Genomic DNA, 17,215 nt, shown 5'->3' with positions numbered 1-17,215 from the left:
GTATTTTTATTTGTCGTGGAAAAATTAAACAAGTTTGTTTCAAGTTGAATTTTATTATTTTTAATTAAACATTATACACATAGAGATATTGGCCGAGTAATGTCATAATACAATAACTTAAAACTATGGAATAACAGAAAATTAAATCTAGTCATTATAACTCTCAAGACTGAGCGTGATGACGTCACTGACGAGGCAGTCGGCCGGCTGCAAGGAAAAAGAAACGTGCATTACATGTATGTACACAGATACTTACTGTCATCAGTTTATTCAGTCTTTATTAGATATTGACATTTTTTTTTATTGTATAATTATTTTATTCAAGACATCATGGTTGCCTTAATTATTCCAATTGTGTAGTTTGATTGCATGATTCAGTGTAATATAGTATAATATTTGCATACCAAATCGGTTGAATATGATAAAGACATTATTACTGTAAAATCTTATGTAACCATATTCTTGCAAATAAATTTCATTTCATCGACACTTAGTATATTGTTATCGATTTTGGAATTTTAATGAAACTCAGTAACTGTATTTACTTTTGTTGTGGGTATGATTTTGGAGTTACTTACCTCCGAGCAGATGCCCACGAGTGCGTCTGCGCAGCCGTAGAACTCCTCCTTAAGCGAGATGACGATAGTCTGCAGCGAGCCCTTCTTGGAGCGGATGAACGACGCGACCTTGCCAATGTTCGTGTTGTCCAGCGCCGCGTCGATCTCGTCCAATAGGAAGAACGGCGCCGGTTGGAAGCTGCATCACAAGTGTATAATCATAATGAAGCCTTTGGTCATTAGGGTAAATTCACACACAAAGCACGTATATACGTAATGGTAAATGTATAGCAATTCATTATTAGTACATAATGGTAACGATATTTCGTAATATTAAAATTTAATCATACAGTCTTACTGTTTAATGATACGCTTCAAATCAATAAAAGTAAACAAAATCATCGTCGATATATTAATAAATTAATATCGTTTATATAAAATAAAAACACAAAGATGGTGGCAAGGTCTTGAGTAACACTTGATCATCGTAGGACTGTCGGTCGGTTCGGCGGGGCCACCTGTGTATCGCGAAGAGCAGCGCCAGCGCGGCGACGGTCTTCTCCCCGCCGGAGAGGTTGGACATGGGCTGGAAGCGCTTGCCGGGCGCCACGCAGTTGTAGTTGACGCCGTCCAGGTACGGCTCCTCGGGGTTTTCGGGCCCCAGGAACGCCTGCGCCGACTGGTTCATTGCGAGCGCCTGCCGACGGATTGCACAATTAGAATACACAATATAACGACATAACAAGTGTCTTTTATTTCATGTTCCGTACCTTGTATATGGCATCGATTTCATTGGCGACGTGCTCGAAGCACATCATAAACTTGTCGTGACGTTCTTTCTTCACCTGAAACATATAGATGATACACATTAATATTATTTATATTTCGGTGCACTCCAAAATCATAAATGTAATATTGTCACATAAAACAGGCGGGATCATTGTTAAAGCAGTTATTTCAACATTTATATATAACCCAATTTAAAAAAATGATACAATAAATAAAGTAAATTTCAAAAGTAATGTAAAATAATATTAATGCTATAGAAACGTTATTGCTTTACATATAATTCCTGAACACTAAATATAATGAATGAGTGGGCGGCACCTTCTCAAAGGCGAGCTTGGCCTTGTGCGCGCGCTTCCGGGCGGCGACGAAGGCTTCGTTGGTCGCGTTCACCTTCTCCCGCACTTCGTTCAGCTTTTGCATGGCCTGGAATTATTATTCGATAAGTGTAAGATTGGCAATTTGAAGGAAAAATAAAACAAAGTAATTAATGAAAATATATGTTACAATATTGTATATATCAATATGAGTTATTACGAACCTAAACATAGTTCATTCTATTTATCTCATGTACATACATATATATTTTTTATAAAATTCTTATTTTCAATTCAGTTCAAATTGGTAAAAGGAAAAATAACATTTTATTTCCCGAGGCTGTTGAGCATTGGCGATGTAGCGAATGATTAACATTCCTTATAGTCTATGGGAGGTGGTCACTACCAAGGGGGGCGGCTAGTCTGTTATATATATATATGTAAAGCTAACCGTACCCGCATATTGGGCGCCTGTATCTTGTCGACGGTGTTCTGCAGCGAGTTGATGCTCTTCTGCAGCTTGTCCGCCTTCCGCTTGATCTCGTCCGGCTCCTCCAGCTCCCGCAGCGCCTCGCTCAGCGAGCGGTAGTCCACGCGCAGCCTGACACGAGACACGGTTACTGCTGCTTCAATACAAATACTAAACCGATTGTATAGGCAAACGGGAGAGTCATACTCAGAGTAAGATATTTTTTAACATAGTCTGCCAGACATTAGTTAGCACTAGGTCTATGATTATTTTAACGAAATTAGAAAAATATTACCGAGTAAAGAAGAAGTTTAAAATAGAGTTAATAGTCATAAGATCAAGGTCGACAGATCGAATGTAACCTGGAGTCTCGGAGGTGCAGCTGTGCGCTCGAGGCGCTGGACTGCTCCGACTCGCCCTCCGCCGTGTCGTCCAGGCTGCCCTCCAGGAGCGGTATCATTATGTCATCGATCTGAATATCATATGATAAAACATTACTTAGTTCCAAATAATACAAAGTGTATAATGGCCGAAATAAGCGAGTCTGTGAGTAGTGTTTAAGATTCACTGCTCGTCTCGAACAGATATGAGGGGGGGGCTCACCTTGCACTGGCGCAGGATGTTGTGGCGCTCGCTGCGGCGGCTCTCGTTGCGCGCCTCGATGCTGGCGATCTGCTTCTGCACGCTGGCGATGTCCTTCTGGATGCTGGCCACCTCCTTGCGCGCCTGCGGGCAGAGGGCGGTCAGTGCGGGTGCGGCGGCGCGCGGGGCGCGGGGCGCGGCGGGGGGCGGATGCTCACGGCGCTGACGGCGTCGTCGGCGCGCTCCTGCTGCGCGCGCGCGGCCGTGCGGTCGGCCTTGAGCGCGTCGGCGCGGCGCAGCTCGCGGTCGATGTCCTGGCGCTGCTTGGCCTCGGCCTGGCGGCTGGCCTCCAGCTCGTCCTCGCCGTCCTGCGCCGTGCGCTCCCAGCGCGTCACGTTCTCTGCGCACGCAAGGCTCGCTGTAGTGCCGGCCGGGGGGGGGGGGGGCGGTCGTTGGGGGCGGGGGGCGGGGCGGGGCTCACTCTGCGTGTCGCGCGAGCGCTCGAACTCCAGGTTGGAGGCGATGCGGTCTATCTGCGCCTCGAACTCCATGCGGCGCTTGGCGCGCTCCTGCTGCGCGCGCAGCTCGCGCTCCTCGTACTGCCTGCGGACGAAGGGAAAACGCTCTGTAAACGATACATTTGTATACTGTGATCTTGATGGATCGAATGACGACCGATAATTGTGAACATTCAGGCAGCTTCGGGCGAGTGTGTACGTTCTCGTCAAAAAGGCAGTCCTTACCGTATGTTGGCGACGCCGATGTCGCGGCAGAACCCGCGGAAGACGACGTCCTCGACGTTGTTCATGTTCTCCTTGATCTCCTGTATCTTCGCGTCGCGCGCGCAGATCGTGCGCTCGATCTCCTCGACTTGAGGCTGTACCGAAATATTAAAATTAGTATATATTAAAACGCCAAACTTACATTATCTTAAATCTTTTATCGTTAGGATTATATTTTGGCGCCACACTGTTCTTTACCTTAACTAGTACTCATTTGATATTAAGGTAAAATACAACTCACCCCAAACATCTCGATCTTGCGCTCCAGCTCCGCGAGCTCAGCGTCGAGAGTGCTTATTTGTTTCAGCTAGAACATTTTTTTACAAATTAATCAGCTTCTCTAATACCGTGAACGTTCGACATATTTTACGAACGCTACCGATCAGAGTCCCGAGCGGACTGTCGACATCACAATACAATGCAATTTTAAAAGTACAAAATTAATTTGTTGCAAACTTGTTACTAAATTGCTTTGCAGTTGATTTCAGTAACAATATTTTATTAATCTAAAGGCATCTGTTACCCATAAGGTGGTTATTGTGTAATGTGGATATGTCACTATTATACATGAATCAAATATTCAGGACTTTAAATTACTTTAGTTCTTTAAGTTTAAAAAATGTATAGCATAAGAATCAAAATGTATAGAGAAGATAACAAAAACTCTTAGGGCGTGAGCGGCGCGTACCGTGGCGTCCCTGTCGGTGAGCGCGTACTTGAGGCGGGACTCCAGGCCGCGGATCTGCGAGTCCACCGTCGTCAGCTCGGACTCCTTGCGGGACTTCTTCATGGACTCGCGCAGCTCCTCCGTCAGCTTCTCCTGTTTGCATCAATTATGATATTGAATAAATGACATCCAAATCTTTTACAATACACGAGGAAAATATAACTCTCTAACAATGTCCTGATTTTATATTTCTACCATAAACAATATTCGTCGACATTGCCTTGGAAAATCAGTCTATGTTAGACTAAGATGATTATGAGTTGATTTTTTTATTAACAGCTATTATTTATTTTTCGGTATCTTCGGGTGATGAGTCATTGAGTGACTTAAGTCTTCAAAGTGCTATTTCTTCCCTTCCACTTAACGCCAATCTTAATTCTCTCTTTTCTGATTGTGTGAAAAATCTTAACGTAGTACACATAAATGCCCAAAGTATTCCAGCCCATTATCCTGACATGCTTGCCTCTTTTGAGTCCCGTGATATTCATGCGATTTTAGTATCGGAATCATGGCTTAAGCCCTGTTTACCGTCTACTTCGTATTCTCTGCCAGGGTTCCATCTCATTCGTAATGATCGAAGCAACAGGACTGGTGGTGGTGTGGCGATCTATCTTAGATCCTACATTCCTTTTAAAATTGTAAGTTCGTCATGTCAGCCACCTCCTGTTGATTCGGCTGAACACTTACTAGTAGAAGTTTCTCTAAGCCAGACAAAAATTTTACTTGGCGTTTTTTACAGTCCCTCTCTATTAACGAATTTCTTTTCCTCTTTCGAAGCCCTTGTAGAAACATTTGTCCCAAATTATGGTCACACCATATTAATGGGCGACTTCAACACATGTCTACTGAAGGATGACAGCAGAGCTCATAAGCTTGTATCTGTTTGCGAAGCGTGTAACATGCATATTCTTCCCCTTTCAGCGACCCACAGATATCCAAATTCCACTCCTTCTCTTCTTGACCTTATAATTGTGTCTTCTCCTGATTTCGTTTCCAAGCACGGTCAGTGTTCTGCCGATGCCTTTTCTTATCATGATTTAATTTTTCTTTCGTATAAACTGCGCCCTCCTAAAGTTAAGCCTAAGATACTTCTGCGGCGTAATTTTGCTGGAATGGATGTTGAACAACTACGTGCTGATGCGCGTAATATTGATTGGTCAGCAGTGGAGTCGGCGTCTTGTATTGAGCAAGGGGTTGATGTCTTTAGTTCGTTGCTCAATCAATTGTACGACATTCATGCGCCAATTCACCAAGTGAAGCTGAAACATCTTCCTGCACCCTGGCTAACTGAAGACATAAAAACTAGCATTCACAGAAAAAATGTTGCTAAAAGTAAATTTAAATTAAATAACTCTGACGAAAATCGTAGTAAGTATATTAAAGCTAGGAATCGCTGCAATACATTATGTAGGGATGCACAACGTCGCCACATTCATGCTTCAGTCGAGAATAGCGATTCTCACAGAGTTTGGAAATTTCTTGAGACTGTTGGAGTTGGTAAATCTTCTCATAATCCATCTGTTCTTAATATTGATACAGAACTCCTAAATCAATATTTTTCTAATCCTTCGAACTCATTTGATAGTTCAGCTAAATCACGTACTCTTAACTCACTTTCTATGACTTCAACTCCTTCTCATCCTCCTTTTGTGTTAAGTCAGTTCACTGTGTGTGATGTTAAGAAAAGCGTGCTGTCCGTCTCATCTAATGCCATTGGTACCGATAATATTAGCCGTACTATGATCATTCCTCTCCTTGATATTATCGCTCCCGTGATCACATATATTCTAAATGAATGTGTCTCATGCTGTGTATTTCCTGAAGCATGGAAGAGCGCTAATATTTTACCACTGCCAAAGAAAGCTAATCCTGTTACCTTTTCTGATTTTCGTCCTATCTCTATATTACCCTTCCTGTCAAAAGTTCTTGAAAAACTAATTCACTTTCAATTAAATCTCTTCCTAAACAAGAACAACTTGCTCAATCCTTTCCAATCTGGTTTTCGCCCAGGACATAGTACGGTTACTGCCCTTATAAAAGTTACCGATGACATTCGATTAGGCATGGACAGTAAACAGCTCACTGTTATGACTTTGTTGGATTTCAGCAATGCTTTCAATAGTGTTGACTTTGATGTCCTGCTGAGTCAGCTGCGCTCTCTTAACGTGTCTCCTGCAGTCATTGACTTGTTTCACAGTTATCTTCGTGGTCGTCGGCAACGTATTCGTACTGATGATACTTACACGTCGTGGTGCGATATTTATGCTGGCGTACCACAGGGCGGCGTTTTGTCACCGTTACTTTTCTCTATTTTCATTAATTCTATTACTCACAACCTTTCTTCTCTCTACCACATGTATGCAGACGATGTCCAAATTTACACCCAGTCGACTGTGGAGAATCTTCCGTTGGCAATCACAAGGATGAATAATGACCTCAATATCATTCTTGAATGGAGTAAAACTTTCGGTCTTAATGTCAACCCTAGTAAATCTCAAGCCATAATTATTGGCAGCCGGAAACAATTATCCAAAGTCGACTGGTCTTCCTTGCCTCTGATAATGTTTGACAATACTGTCATTCCTTATTGCGATTCTGTCAAAAACCTTGGAGTTTTCGTTGATAATTCTCTTAGCTGGACTCGCCATGTGAATGAAATCAGCAGGAAGGTGTTCGTCGCGCTGAGTTCTTTGCGTCGTCTTCGAAATTTTCTTCCCATTCCTACCAAAATTATGCTTGCACAAACTCTACTCTTTCCTATTTTGGATTATGCTGATACAAGCTTTGTGGACTTAACTGAAGACCAGTTAAATAAACTTGAGAGACTTCAAAATACCTTTATTCGGTTTATATTTGGATTACGAAAATTCGACCACGTATCACAATTTCGTTCCCGTCTCAATTGGCTACCCATCAGACTTCGCCGGAATATGCATGTCCTGTCTATACTTTACTGTGTGTTGTTTCACCCTGTTACTCCCCCTTACCTGAAGGAAAAATTTATATTTTTAGGAAAACCCGGAGAACACCCTCGTTCTACGAAGAGACTGATTTTAAGGGTGCCCGAACATAAGTCTATTTTTTATAAAAAATCGTTTACAATTCAGGCTATTACGCTCTGGAACAACCTTCCTTTAAATATTCGGGAGGCCAAAACCTTATTTATTTTTAAAAAACTTTTAAAAAATCACTTTCTGACTCAAGTTCCTTTACGATAATGATTTTTTCTGTTTTTTATTTTGTTAATTTATTTATTATGTGTTCCGTTTGACGTCCGAAGTCCATTATGAGAGTACATCGTCTGATTTCCGCTGCAGGTCGCTAAATTTCATGACTTCCGTTTCCTACTCACGCCTACGGCGCCCCCTATACCCCTTTCTGGAACTAAACTGACAAGCAAATACACGCCGCCAAATTTGTCATTGTTGCGTCGTTTTTCCAAACGAGCAGTCGTTAAAAGTTAAATAATTATAATCAACTTTCGAGATTTAAAGTAGAAAGTTATTTTAAAACAAGTGTTGTTTGTCTTCCGTTTCTTGAAAAATCAAAATAAAAAGTTAAGTGTAAGTGTAGAGGGTAGTTCGAATTCTTCGGATATTTCATCGGATTCGTCGGAAAATGAATACGGCGGACCACCAAGGGAGCGTCACAAGCGTGACTGATCGCGGGATCTGAATAAGAGGTTTGACTTATTGTCACAACAATTGGTGAGTCTTGTAAATAATATTTTAACTTAGAATTATACTAATTGTAAACCGGCGATACCACCCTCATTCTTCTATGCGCCAAATTATAAGACTAACATGTCTAATCTAGCTTCAACTTATATTCAAAGTTCGGCGAAAAATTTTTACGTGCGCCAGAAATAGAGGCGGGTAGTTTTGAATATTTAAGCGTTACTGTAAAAGAATCTTCTGTACCGAAAGCAATTCACTCACGTGATGACAAAATTTCCTGTTTTTATTGACTTAAGAGTGAATGAAGAACTTCGACGTCTGGAGGACTACTTTAGTCCATTACGTTGGTTCCAGATGGAACGGAGGTGTTGCTCCGTTAACTAATGCCTTTTTGGCACAAAACGAATACGTTAATACTGCCTTACAAAGCCTCGTTGACTGGTCAAATTCATCGGACGTTCAGCTTAACTCTTCGATTATTATTGAAAAATTGAAACAAACTTTTTAATAATTATTCTGGTTATAAGACAATTTCTCCCTATATTCTTCAATTCATTTGCGGTAAACGTGTCGAGGTTTTTGAATTACTCCGTAGGGACCGCTTAATTAAAGGATAAATTTAGAGAAAATACCCCCTTCTTGTGATTATATGTTTAACGCGAGTCTATTAACAGCATTTATACAAAAATATAGGTGGTATATATAAACTACAAAATCGGGTACCATCTGCTACTCGCACACGGACCATAACCTGAACCGTCGCCTTCTACTACCAATACAAAGCCATTTCGAGCTAGGGCAAATTTCAATAAAATTAAGCAAACCGAAAACAGAGATTCTGAGCAATTCCATCCAAATAACTCCTCAGCATATTTGTTGAGGGGGAGGGGACATAAAAATGCACCTAACGTAATATTAAAATTAATAAGAGGTGGTAAAATTAATAACAGGAATCACATTCAACTAAACATCTCCATTGGTTCTTCCGACATTGGATGTATAAAAATTCGAAGTCTAACATCACATTTAACGTGAATCGAAATGCAGAATTTAATTCAATTAAGTTTAGAACCCGCTCCCCTGACGCAGTCTTTCATATCTCCATTTTCTATAATTCTCAAGACCAATCAAGGCGGTTGAATCACTACATGAAACCGAGACATTTTCATCTTTTCCACCATCAACAAGTCCCCGATTGCTTACAACATGGGGATTGGATGGTCAAACTGGATTTAAGCCAGGCTTATTCATCTTCCGATAAAAGAACAGCACAGGAGGTTTCTCCGGATCAGTTCTCAGGGTCGTCCCCTTAGATGATTTGTCTGTCATTCGGATTAGCTGCACCGCGTATCGCGGATTTTTGCTTCAGTAACACACTGGACGCCCGAAATACTTCGCAGGAACGCCCTTCGACTAATGGTCTATTCAGATGATTATGTACTTGTACATCAGGACCTCTGTCCTGGTGTACTCTCAAAACATTTCTATGTTTTGAGGGTTCAAGTAAAGATGGCCATACGTTTTTGAGCAGCCTAGATTGGTGGATCAATTGAAGATTCAATTATGACACCAGCGAGATTAATAAACTTTCTAGGAATTGTATGGGATACAAAATCCAACACCAAGTCCCTGCCCTTAGAAAAATACAGAAAATTCGTCAGAATTTGCGCGTGCAGCTTGCGACCGGCAGTTGGAACCTAATGCAGGCGCAACGCCTCGTAGGATATCTCAACTTTGCAACCTTCATCACCCACCGGGGAAGGTTGCATTGCCGAGTCCTGCAGTACCACACCAACAAGCTATCCTCGGGTATCCTAGCTTATCAAAGCAGTATCCGGACGAGGTACGTACAGAGCTGGACTGGAGGTTAGAGCACATCAGTCAGAGGACACCCATTCATCCTCAGAGAATGGCCACGAACCACGTCATCACTGACGCGTTGGACATTCAATGAGGAGCCCTTATAAGCAACGAAATGATAAAAGGGTCATGGGAACACCACCAGACCGAATGGCACTGCAATTTGAAGGAGATGTACGCAGTGAGAGCAGCATATCCTCCAGAACAACTTCGCTCCAAGACTCGAGAATAATTCTTCAGTGCGATAACAGAACAGTTGTTTTCTATAAAAAGAACGAGGGAGGAAGCTGGTCACGACAATTGCTAGATCAGACTCAAAATCGGCTGGCTCTAGTGGACCACTTCAATGTTGTACTTCTCCCTCACCACCTACCGGTACTGTACAACACTGAAGCCGACCACCTCAATGTTGTACTTCTCCCTCACCACCTACCGGGACTGTACAACACCGAAGCTGACCACCTCTCGTGAAATCACGCCGGCTCCGAGTGGCATCTCACAGAAGAAGCAACCACGAGGCTGTTCAATCTGTGGGAAACACCAGACAGTTATATTCGCGTTACGGACAGCACACGTAGTAACAAACTATGTTACTCTAGACTTGCTAGACGCAAACGCCTGTTTTTAAGACGTCTTCAGCAGATCCTGGCACGATCGACTGGCATGGTTGCTTCCACCGTCCAATCTGATACCCAGGGTGCTAGGCCACCTCAACTCAGCATCAGGTCAGTACAAAATAGTGGCACCCAAGTGGAAGAAGCCTTTTTGGCCTCGACCTTTAAAATTCAGAGATCTGAGCAACAGTCTGGCGGACACATTGACAATGATACTGCCTGCTTAAGTCAGCAGTCTACGCCTGGAAGCTTGTCTTATCTCTGGGGAGACGCGCTGACGGAGACATCGCAGGAGAAAAAGCTTGACGACCTCAGTGGTCGAGTGGTGTGTGCACCGGTTTTCATGGGTGCGCCGCTCCGGGTTCGATTCCCAGTCGAGTCGATGTAGATTACCATTGGTTGGGTCTGGGTGTTTGTGGTGCCGTCGTTACTCTTGATTTTCCATAACACAAGTGCTTAGCGGCTTACATTGGGATCAGAGTAATGTATTTGATGTTGTCTCATATTTATTATTTATTAAAATAGAGAGTCTTCGATAAGGACATGCGCCCCTAACTGAAAAAGTAGGTTAGATTTTGTCAGGGAAATAGCATTATCTCTCGTATACATGAACCAGCAAATGGAGCTAGATACTTCGATTACCTGTATTTATCTGTCATCGAACCATTCTAATTTATAAATCAGTTATAGGATCCGTTTGTGAAACTATATCTGATATAAAAATAGTGTCAAGCCCAATAGTGAAATTCAAATCTATTTTCCTGGCAAATACCTTCACCTCCTAAATTACCTATATGGGATGCAAGAATTTTAATTTCGCTATTTAAAGCATTATAATACAGATTGTATAGTGTGTTATATCAAATATCCAGACACATGTCACTATTTTGCTGTTAGCTTCGGGCCGCAGAGTACATGACCTTACTCTTTTATGTGTTGAAAGTGTCCATTTTATAGATAATGTACTTTACATTATTACCTTGCGTCCCATATTTGGATCGAAAACCGATTCATCTTCATATCAACAATTAAGTTGGACTTTCGTGGCTGCTCCTGACCGAAACATCGATGCAGTATACTGGCTATGTTCTCTAGTGCACGTGACACGGCAAATCAGAGGGAATATAAAAAATCTATTTTTAACAACCTGAGGCCTTACTAGACCAGCTACTGCAGCGATGATTGTGGTTGGATAAAAGGTCTTTAAGCTGATTCTGGTATTCAAACATCAGCTGGAAGTTTTAGAGCAGTAATGTCATCTTTAAATTGGGTAGAAAATTACCACATTAATGACATATTAGGTAAAGGTAACTAACTGGCAACATGAGCTTTCATTTAAGAAGTTCTATCAAAAACATATTATTAATACATCAAATGCAGAGATAACTACTAAAAAATCTCTTGCTCATTATTTGATTTATGTTTATTTGAATTCATTAGTTAAAGTTATATGATTTTCTTTAATGAATTTAAATTATTTACTTAATGCCATATTTCAATTAAATAATAATTAATCACATTGTTGCGTTTTAAATAATATTTTATTACAAATACAAGCCACCAGGAGATAACAAACAAGTCTCTCATAATGGACTTCGGACGTCAAACGGAACACATAATATAAAAATTTTACCTTCCAATAAAATTTGTATTATGTTTCCTAAGACGTCCGAAGTCCAGGAAAGGTCTTCCTGGGGCTACATCCATCCATTATGAGCCAAACAATGACAAATTTGGCGGCGTGTATTTGCTTGTCAGTTTAGTTCCAGAAAGGGGTATAGGGGGCGCCGTAGGCGTGAGTAGGAAACGGAAGTCATGAAATTTAGCGACCTGCAGCGGAAATCAGACGATGTACTCTCATAATGGACTTCGGACGTCTTAGGAAACATAATACAAATTTTATTGGAAGGTAAAATTTTTATATTTTTTCGTTATGTTTGAAGACATCGTTTATATTCTTACTCATTGTATTTAGATTTATATATATATATATATATATATATTTATTTATTTTATATGTATTGACAATATTATTTATTAATGGATATATAATTTGTGTATTCTATATTTATATTTATTTCATAGTTTTATTAACAGATTCATATTATTTTATTTATTAGTAGAGCACCACCCACCTTATATTCTATGACCTATCCTACACCTGTTGGTTGCCTGGAAGAGATCGCTATGTAGCGATAAGGTCGCCAAAATTGTACGCCTGTCATATCTAGGCCATATCTTTGTCATTTGTATTTTTTTATTTCACTGTGTGGTGTACAATAAAGAATAAACTAAACTTATTTAGGTATTAATTAGTTCAAAAGAAAAGATCCAAAAACATACGTTTGGCATTTATATAGCTAATATATAACAAGACCGACCTTCTTAGCTTTCAGCTGAGAGAGATGCTTCTCGTCCCAGCGCTTGGCTTTGCGCGCGAGGTCGAGCGAGCCGCCCGAGATGATGCCGGACTTCTGGTAGAACGTGCCGTCCAGAGCGAGGGCCTGCCGGGCATCACACCTTACATTACACCTTATGATTAATGAAACGATACACATTTATATCAAAATATTCACTACGTTATATATGGCACATAAAGACAAACATACATATAATCGTAGATAATTAATACAATGCCGGGATTGAAAAAAAATCGTTACGAGGGGGTAACGGGGGTGTATGGATAAATATAAGAGTAACATCATGAGGCTGATGGCGTAGGGGTCGCGACTGACGTCGTATCTGCTGTTCTTGGTGCGGTCGAGGTCGTAGGCGACCCGCGAGGCGTCCTCGGGCGTCTCGCAGACCAGCGCGTTGTTGGTGACGAACAGCACGGCGCGGTGGATGGCGGCCGGCTCGAAGCGCAGCACGTCGAACAGCAGCTTCACGTTCTTGGGCTCCTTGATGTCCCTGCGGACCAACGGACCCCTGAGCGCGGCGCCCCAGCGGCCGCACACCACGGCCGCTGAGGGCACGAGGGCAAGGCGGGCGGCACCTCAGGCGCTCGCGCAGCGGCTTCGCCTGGATGTAGTCGAGCGGCAGGAAGGTCTCGGGCTCCAGCATGCGCTCCTTGAGCACCTGGATGCAGCGGCGCGCCGTCTTCTCGGTGTCGACGACGATGGCCTCCATGTACTTGCCGAGCACCTTGGTGATGGCCACGTTGTAGCGCTTGTGCGTGGGCTGGCACATGTTGATCATGCGGTCGTAGACGCCGGGGATCTCGCGCTTGAAGCTCTCGACGATCTCCTGCTTCTTGCGGCGGCGCGCCTCCTCGTGCTTGTCGACGCGCGCGTCGCCCAGCTGCGCGGCCACGTCCTCGAGCGCGGCCTGCAGCGCGGCGGCGCGGCCGCGGCACGAGCCCACGTCGGCCTGCAGCTCGGCGCGCAGGCGGCGCTGCTCCTCCAGCGCCTGCTCCGAGCTCTTGATGTGCTCGTTGAGCTTCTCCACGCGCTTCGTGGCCTCGTTGCGCTCGTGCCCCTTCTGCCGGTGCTTGTTCTCGACCTCGCCCTTGCGCCGCATCTCGTTGTCGAGCCGGTCCTGGTCCGCCTTCTGCTCGCGGTTGACCGAGTCCAGCTCCTGGAGGTAGCGCGCCGCCTGGCGGGACGCCTCCATCTTCAGCTCCTCGTACTCTCGAATCTGCGACGGAATTTTACATTTGGATCGTTTAATTGCTTTTCGATTTGAGTGTACGAACTATATTGTTTAAGAAATAAGTAAAATAACGTCGGAAACCTGCGCTTCCTCCAAGTGCACGTCCGCACGCGAGGCGCTGGTGCCGAGTATGGACGCCTCCCATGTCGCCTTCTGCTCCTCCACCTGCCGCAGCTCCTCCTCCAATTTGCTGCAAACAGGTGTGATTATTACAAAACAATAAAATAAAAATGTTTAAAACTATCATTTACATAATCAAATCCTACTTCAGTTACGCCCTTATGTATGTACATAATAAAAGTTAGAACACGAGAAAGCTAGGGCTGCTGCAGTGGGAGCTGACCTGATGTCGGCCTGGTGCGCCTCGTGCGCCTTGCGCGCCTGCTCCAGCGTCTTGACGGCGCTCTCCAGCTTCTTCTGCGTGTGCGTCACGCGCTCCTTGGCCTTGATGAAGGTCGGACGCTTCTTGGAGACCTCGGCTTCCTGTGTACGTCAAAGACCATTAACATTATTATTCTCATCTTCTTGTAATATTTGACATATTTAAGTAACATTGAAAATTTGCGAAATGTGTTAAAAATTGGAATATTGATAGTATTATTATTTATTACACATCACCAAGTACACTGGAGCGCTAAGGTGCAAACACAATGAACTTACCACTTCTCGTATGTCTTGTTCAATCTTAGCAAGCTCACGTTGCACAGTTCCAGATTCTTTCTTCTTCTCCTTTAGAGCATCCTCGGCCTTCTGCCGTTTCTTCTCCACCTTGGCCAGCTCCGACTGCTTATGTTGCAACTCTTCTTCAGCTGCTTGAATATCTTTCTCATTGTGGTATAGATGAAATAATTGAAGTTCAACTTTTTGTTGTTGCTGAAGACAAAAGAAGAAAGATTATTAGGTCAGTTAATTGGTATAGATTATTTTTCGTTACATTTAGTATCAAAAGATAATTATTTTGATGAGTACAGCAACTTTTTATTTCACTTTAAATCTCTTTTTAAGCAGAAAAATAACTACTAGGCTCTATCATGTATCTACAATATATTATAGATTATTTGTTCATTTTACATCAAAACCTGATTTTTTAGATTTTATCATTGAGTGAGTAAGGTAATGCTACACAGACACAAGAGATAATATACTTCATACCTATGCAGAGGTGATTATTACCATTGCATGGGTCAGTAAACTATCTAGCTTCCGAAATAAAAAAAAAATATTGTAAAACTTTACCAATTCTTCCTTCAATCTTGTGTATTTCTCAGCTTCCTCCTTTTCAAACTTGGCCTCCTTCCGTTCGGCTGCTACACCCTTCTTCTTTTGATAAGAAAACTGAGCCTCCTCATCAGCACGATTCACTTCCGCACGGCAGGCTTCATATTGCTCCTTTAACACTCCAGACCTTTATAGAATTGCATAATATAAAGAAAAACTTTACTTTAGAAAAAAAGTCTCATGAATAGTATACTATGATGACTATATAATGAATGCACAACTTTTTGCAATTTACTCAACAATATACCAAGCAATGCAATAAAGTACAATTTTGGGTTTCATTCTAAAATAATATACGGGTTATATGGATACATCCATATGGCATCAAAATATTTTGACATTTAAAATTTATATTAATAGTAGTTTTAACAATAAAAAATAGTTTATTGATTCCTTTTTTTTTTTCTAAAACCTGTCACATTTATATGTGAGTCAATGTAGTTAAATAAAGTTTAACATAGTTTCTCACTGACCCACTTATCTCCTCAAAAAGCGCAGTTCTCTCCTTGGGGTTTTTCATAGCGATGCTTTCCACAGCCCCTTGGAATACAAGGAAATTCTTGGCTTTCACATTGATGCCGAGCTTTTCCAGCTCTGATAAGTATTGGCTTACTGCCACTGACTGTAAAAGGGAATGATAAACTATATCATGATAATATTCATAACATCTGAAAAGATATCCTCCCAGTGAAAAATTTAAAAGAATCATTAATTCCAGAGTTAGAACAGTTGTTGATATTCAACAAATATATCACAATATATGATAGATCGAAGTTGGGCAATAAATTTATATTTTGAGCAATAAAATAAACTTAACATACTATAACAAAATAAGGAATGCTTGAGGTGAATAAAAATATTTACACTATGTACTTATAAGTTCTGTAATAATAGTTTATTATTACTTTGTAAACACATGCTTCTGTACATAAGAGTTACTCGATCAGAAAGTCTTTCAGTTTTATTACCTGCCCATCAATCTTATGGTCAGATGATTGTCCTATAACAGATCTTTGAAAGTGCTTCTCTGTCATATCCTCCAATATAAACGTTGCCGTCACAGACGCGCTGAAATAACATGATTTTTATTGTTAATTTGCTTTTTTACAAACTCTTAATTCATAGATTTCAATAAAAAACTGTAAGCAATCAACGAAAGTTTTAGCGAACTATAAAGCCAGTTTAACGTAAAAAAGTGTAAAAAATGGAGTATTAACCTTCTTGAGACAGGCTTGTTGATTGAGGCACCATGAATTAAATCACTTAGGCGCTTCACACGAAGCAGAGAAGTTTTTTCACCCATTACAAAACTTACGGCATCCATAAAGTTTGATTTACCTATAAGATTTTGACGAAGTTAGTATAAGAACTATTTTAAGTGATCTTAAACAAATTTACTAGAACTGGTTAATATTACCTGACCCATTGGGACCCACGACGGCGGTGAAAGACTTCAGAGGTCCTATGCGGTGATGCCCCCGATAGGACTTGAAGTTTTCCATATCAATGTACTTCAAAAATGCAGGCATTTTGTGATTTATATCAATATATCAAAATAAAACAATGTCTACAGCAATTTTAGGGCGCCTTGGCGCCAAGCATTTTTCGTCAACAATACTAATCAACAACAACTGACAGACTCAAAACTTTTGACAAGTCAGGGCTGCCAACGCCAATAATATTTTGTCGGAAATGGCTATACTCGTCGCATCCTTAAAAAATATTAATTGTTACTAGTTTTCGCCCACGGCTTCGCCCGCTCTGGTCTTTGAACCACCTCTTAGATATAATAACAAGTTCTTTAAATCTTAGTTTAAATAATAATAATGATTAGTGACAATTTACTCTCCAACTATATTTTTTTCGTAAGAAACGCTTGTATTGAACGAACCCATTATTTCACTCAAAATAAAGT

General features: G+C 41.5%; 1 protein-coding gene across 1 annotated transcript; it reads right to left on the bottom strand.

The window, feature by feature from the left end:
- Nucleotides 1–39: 39 nt before the first annotated feature.
- On the bottom strand, nt 40–16,953 carry LOC124534215 (structural maintenance of chromosomes protein 1A). The gene is made up of 24 exons (XM_047109927.1): nt 16,718–16,953; nt 16,518–16,638; nt 16,269–16,368; nt 15,774–15,922; nt 15,259–15,427; nt 14,683–14,895; nt 14,366–14,505; nt 14,104–14,212; nt 13,367–14,007; nt 13,107–13,281; nt 12,753–12,875; nt 4,182–4,313; nt 3,735–3,800; nt 3,455–3,588; nt 3,193–3,314; nt 2,930–3,111; nt 2,733–2,855; nt 2,492–2,601; nt 2,117–2,261; nt 1,665–1,769; nt 1,328–1,402; nt 1,076–1,254; nt 579–756; nt 40–207 (listed from the first exon to the last, which is right to left on the bottom strand). Exons 1-24 carry the CDS (start codon nt 16,827–16,829, stop codon nt 148–150), a joined length of 3,663 nt encoding a protein of 1,220 aa, XP_046965883.1. The 5' UTR covers nt 16,830–16,953; the 3' UTR covers nt 40–147.
- Between the last annotated feature and the right edge of the window lie 262 nt (nt 16,954–17,215).

The sequence above is a fragment of the Vanessa cardui genome, chromosome 12, assembly GCF_905220365.1.
Source record: "Vanessa cardui chromosome 12, ilVanCard2.1, whole genome shotgun sequence".
NCBI lineage: Eukaryota > Metazoa > Arthropoda > Insecta > Lepidoptera > Nymphalidae > Vanessa > Vanessa cardui.
The sequence above is the reverse complement of the archived record's forward strand: the minus strand, read 5'-3'. Positions and strand labels throughout refer to the sequence as shown.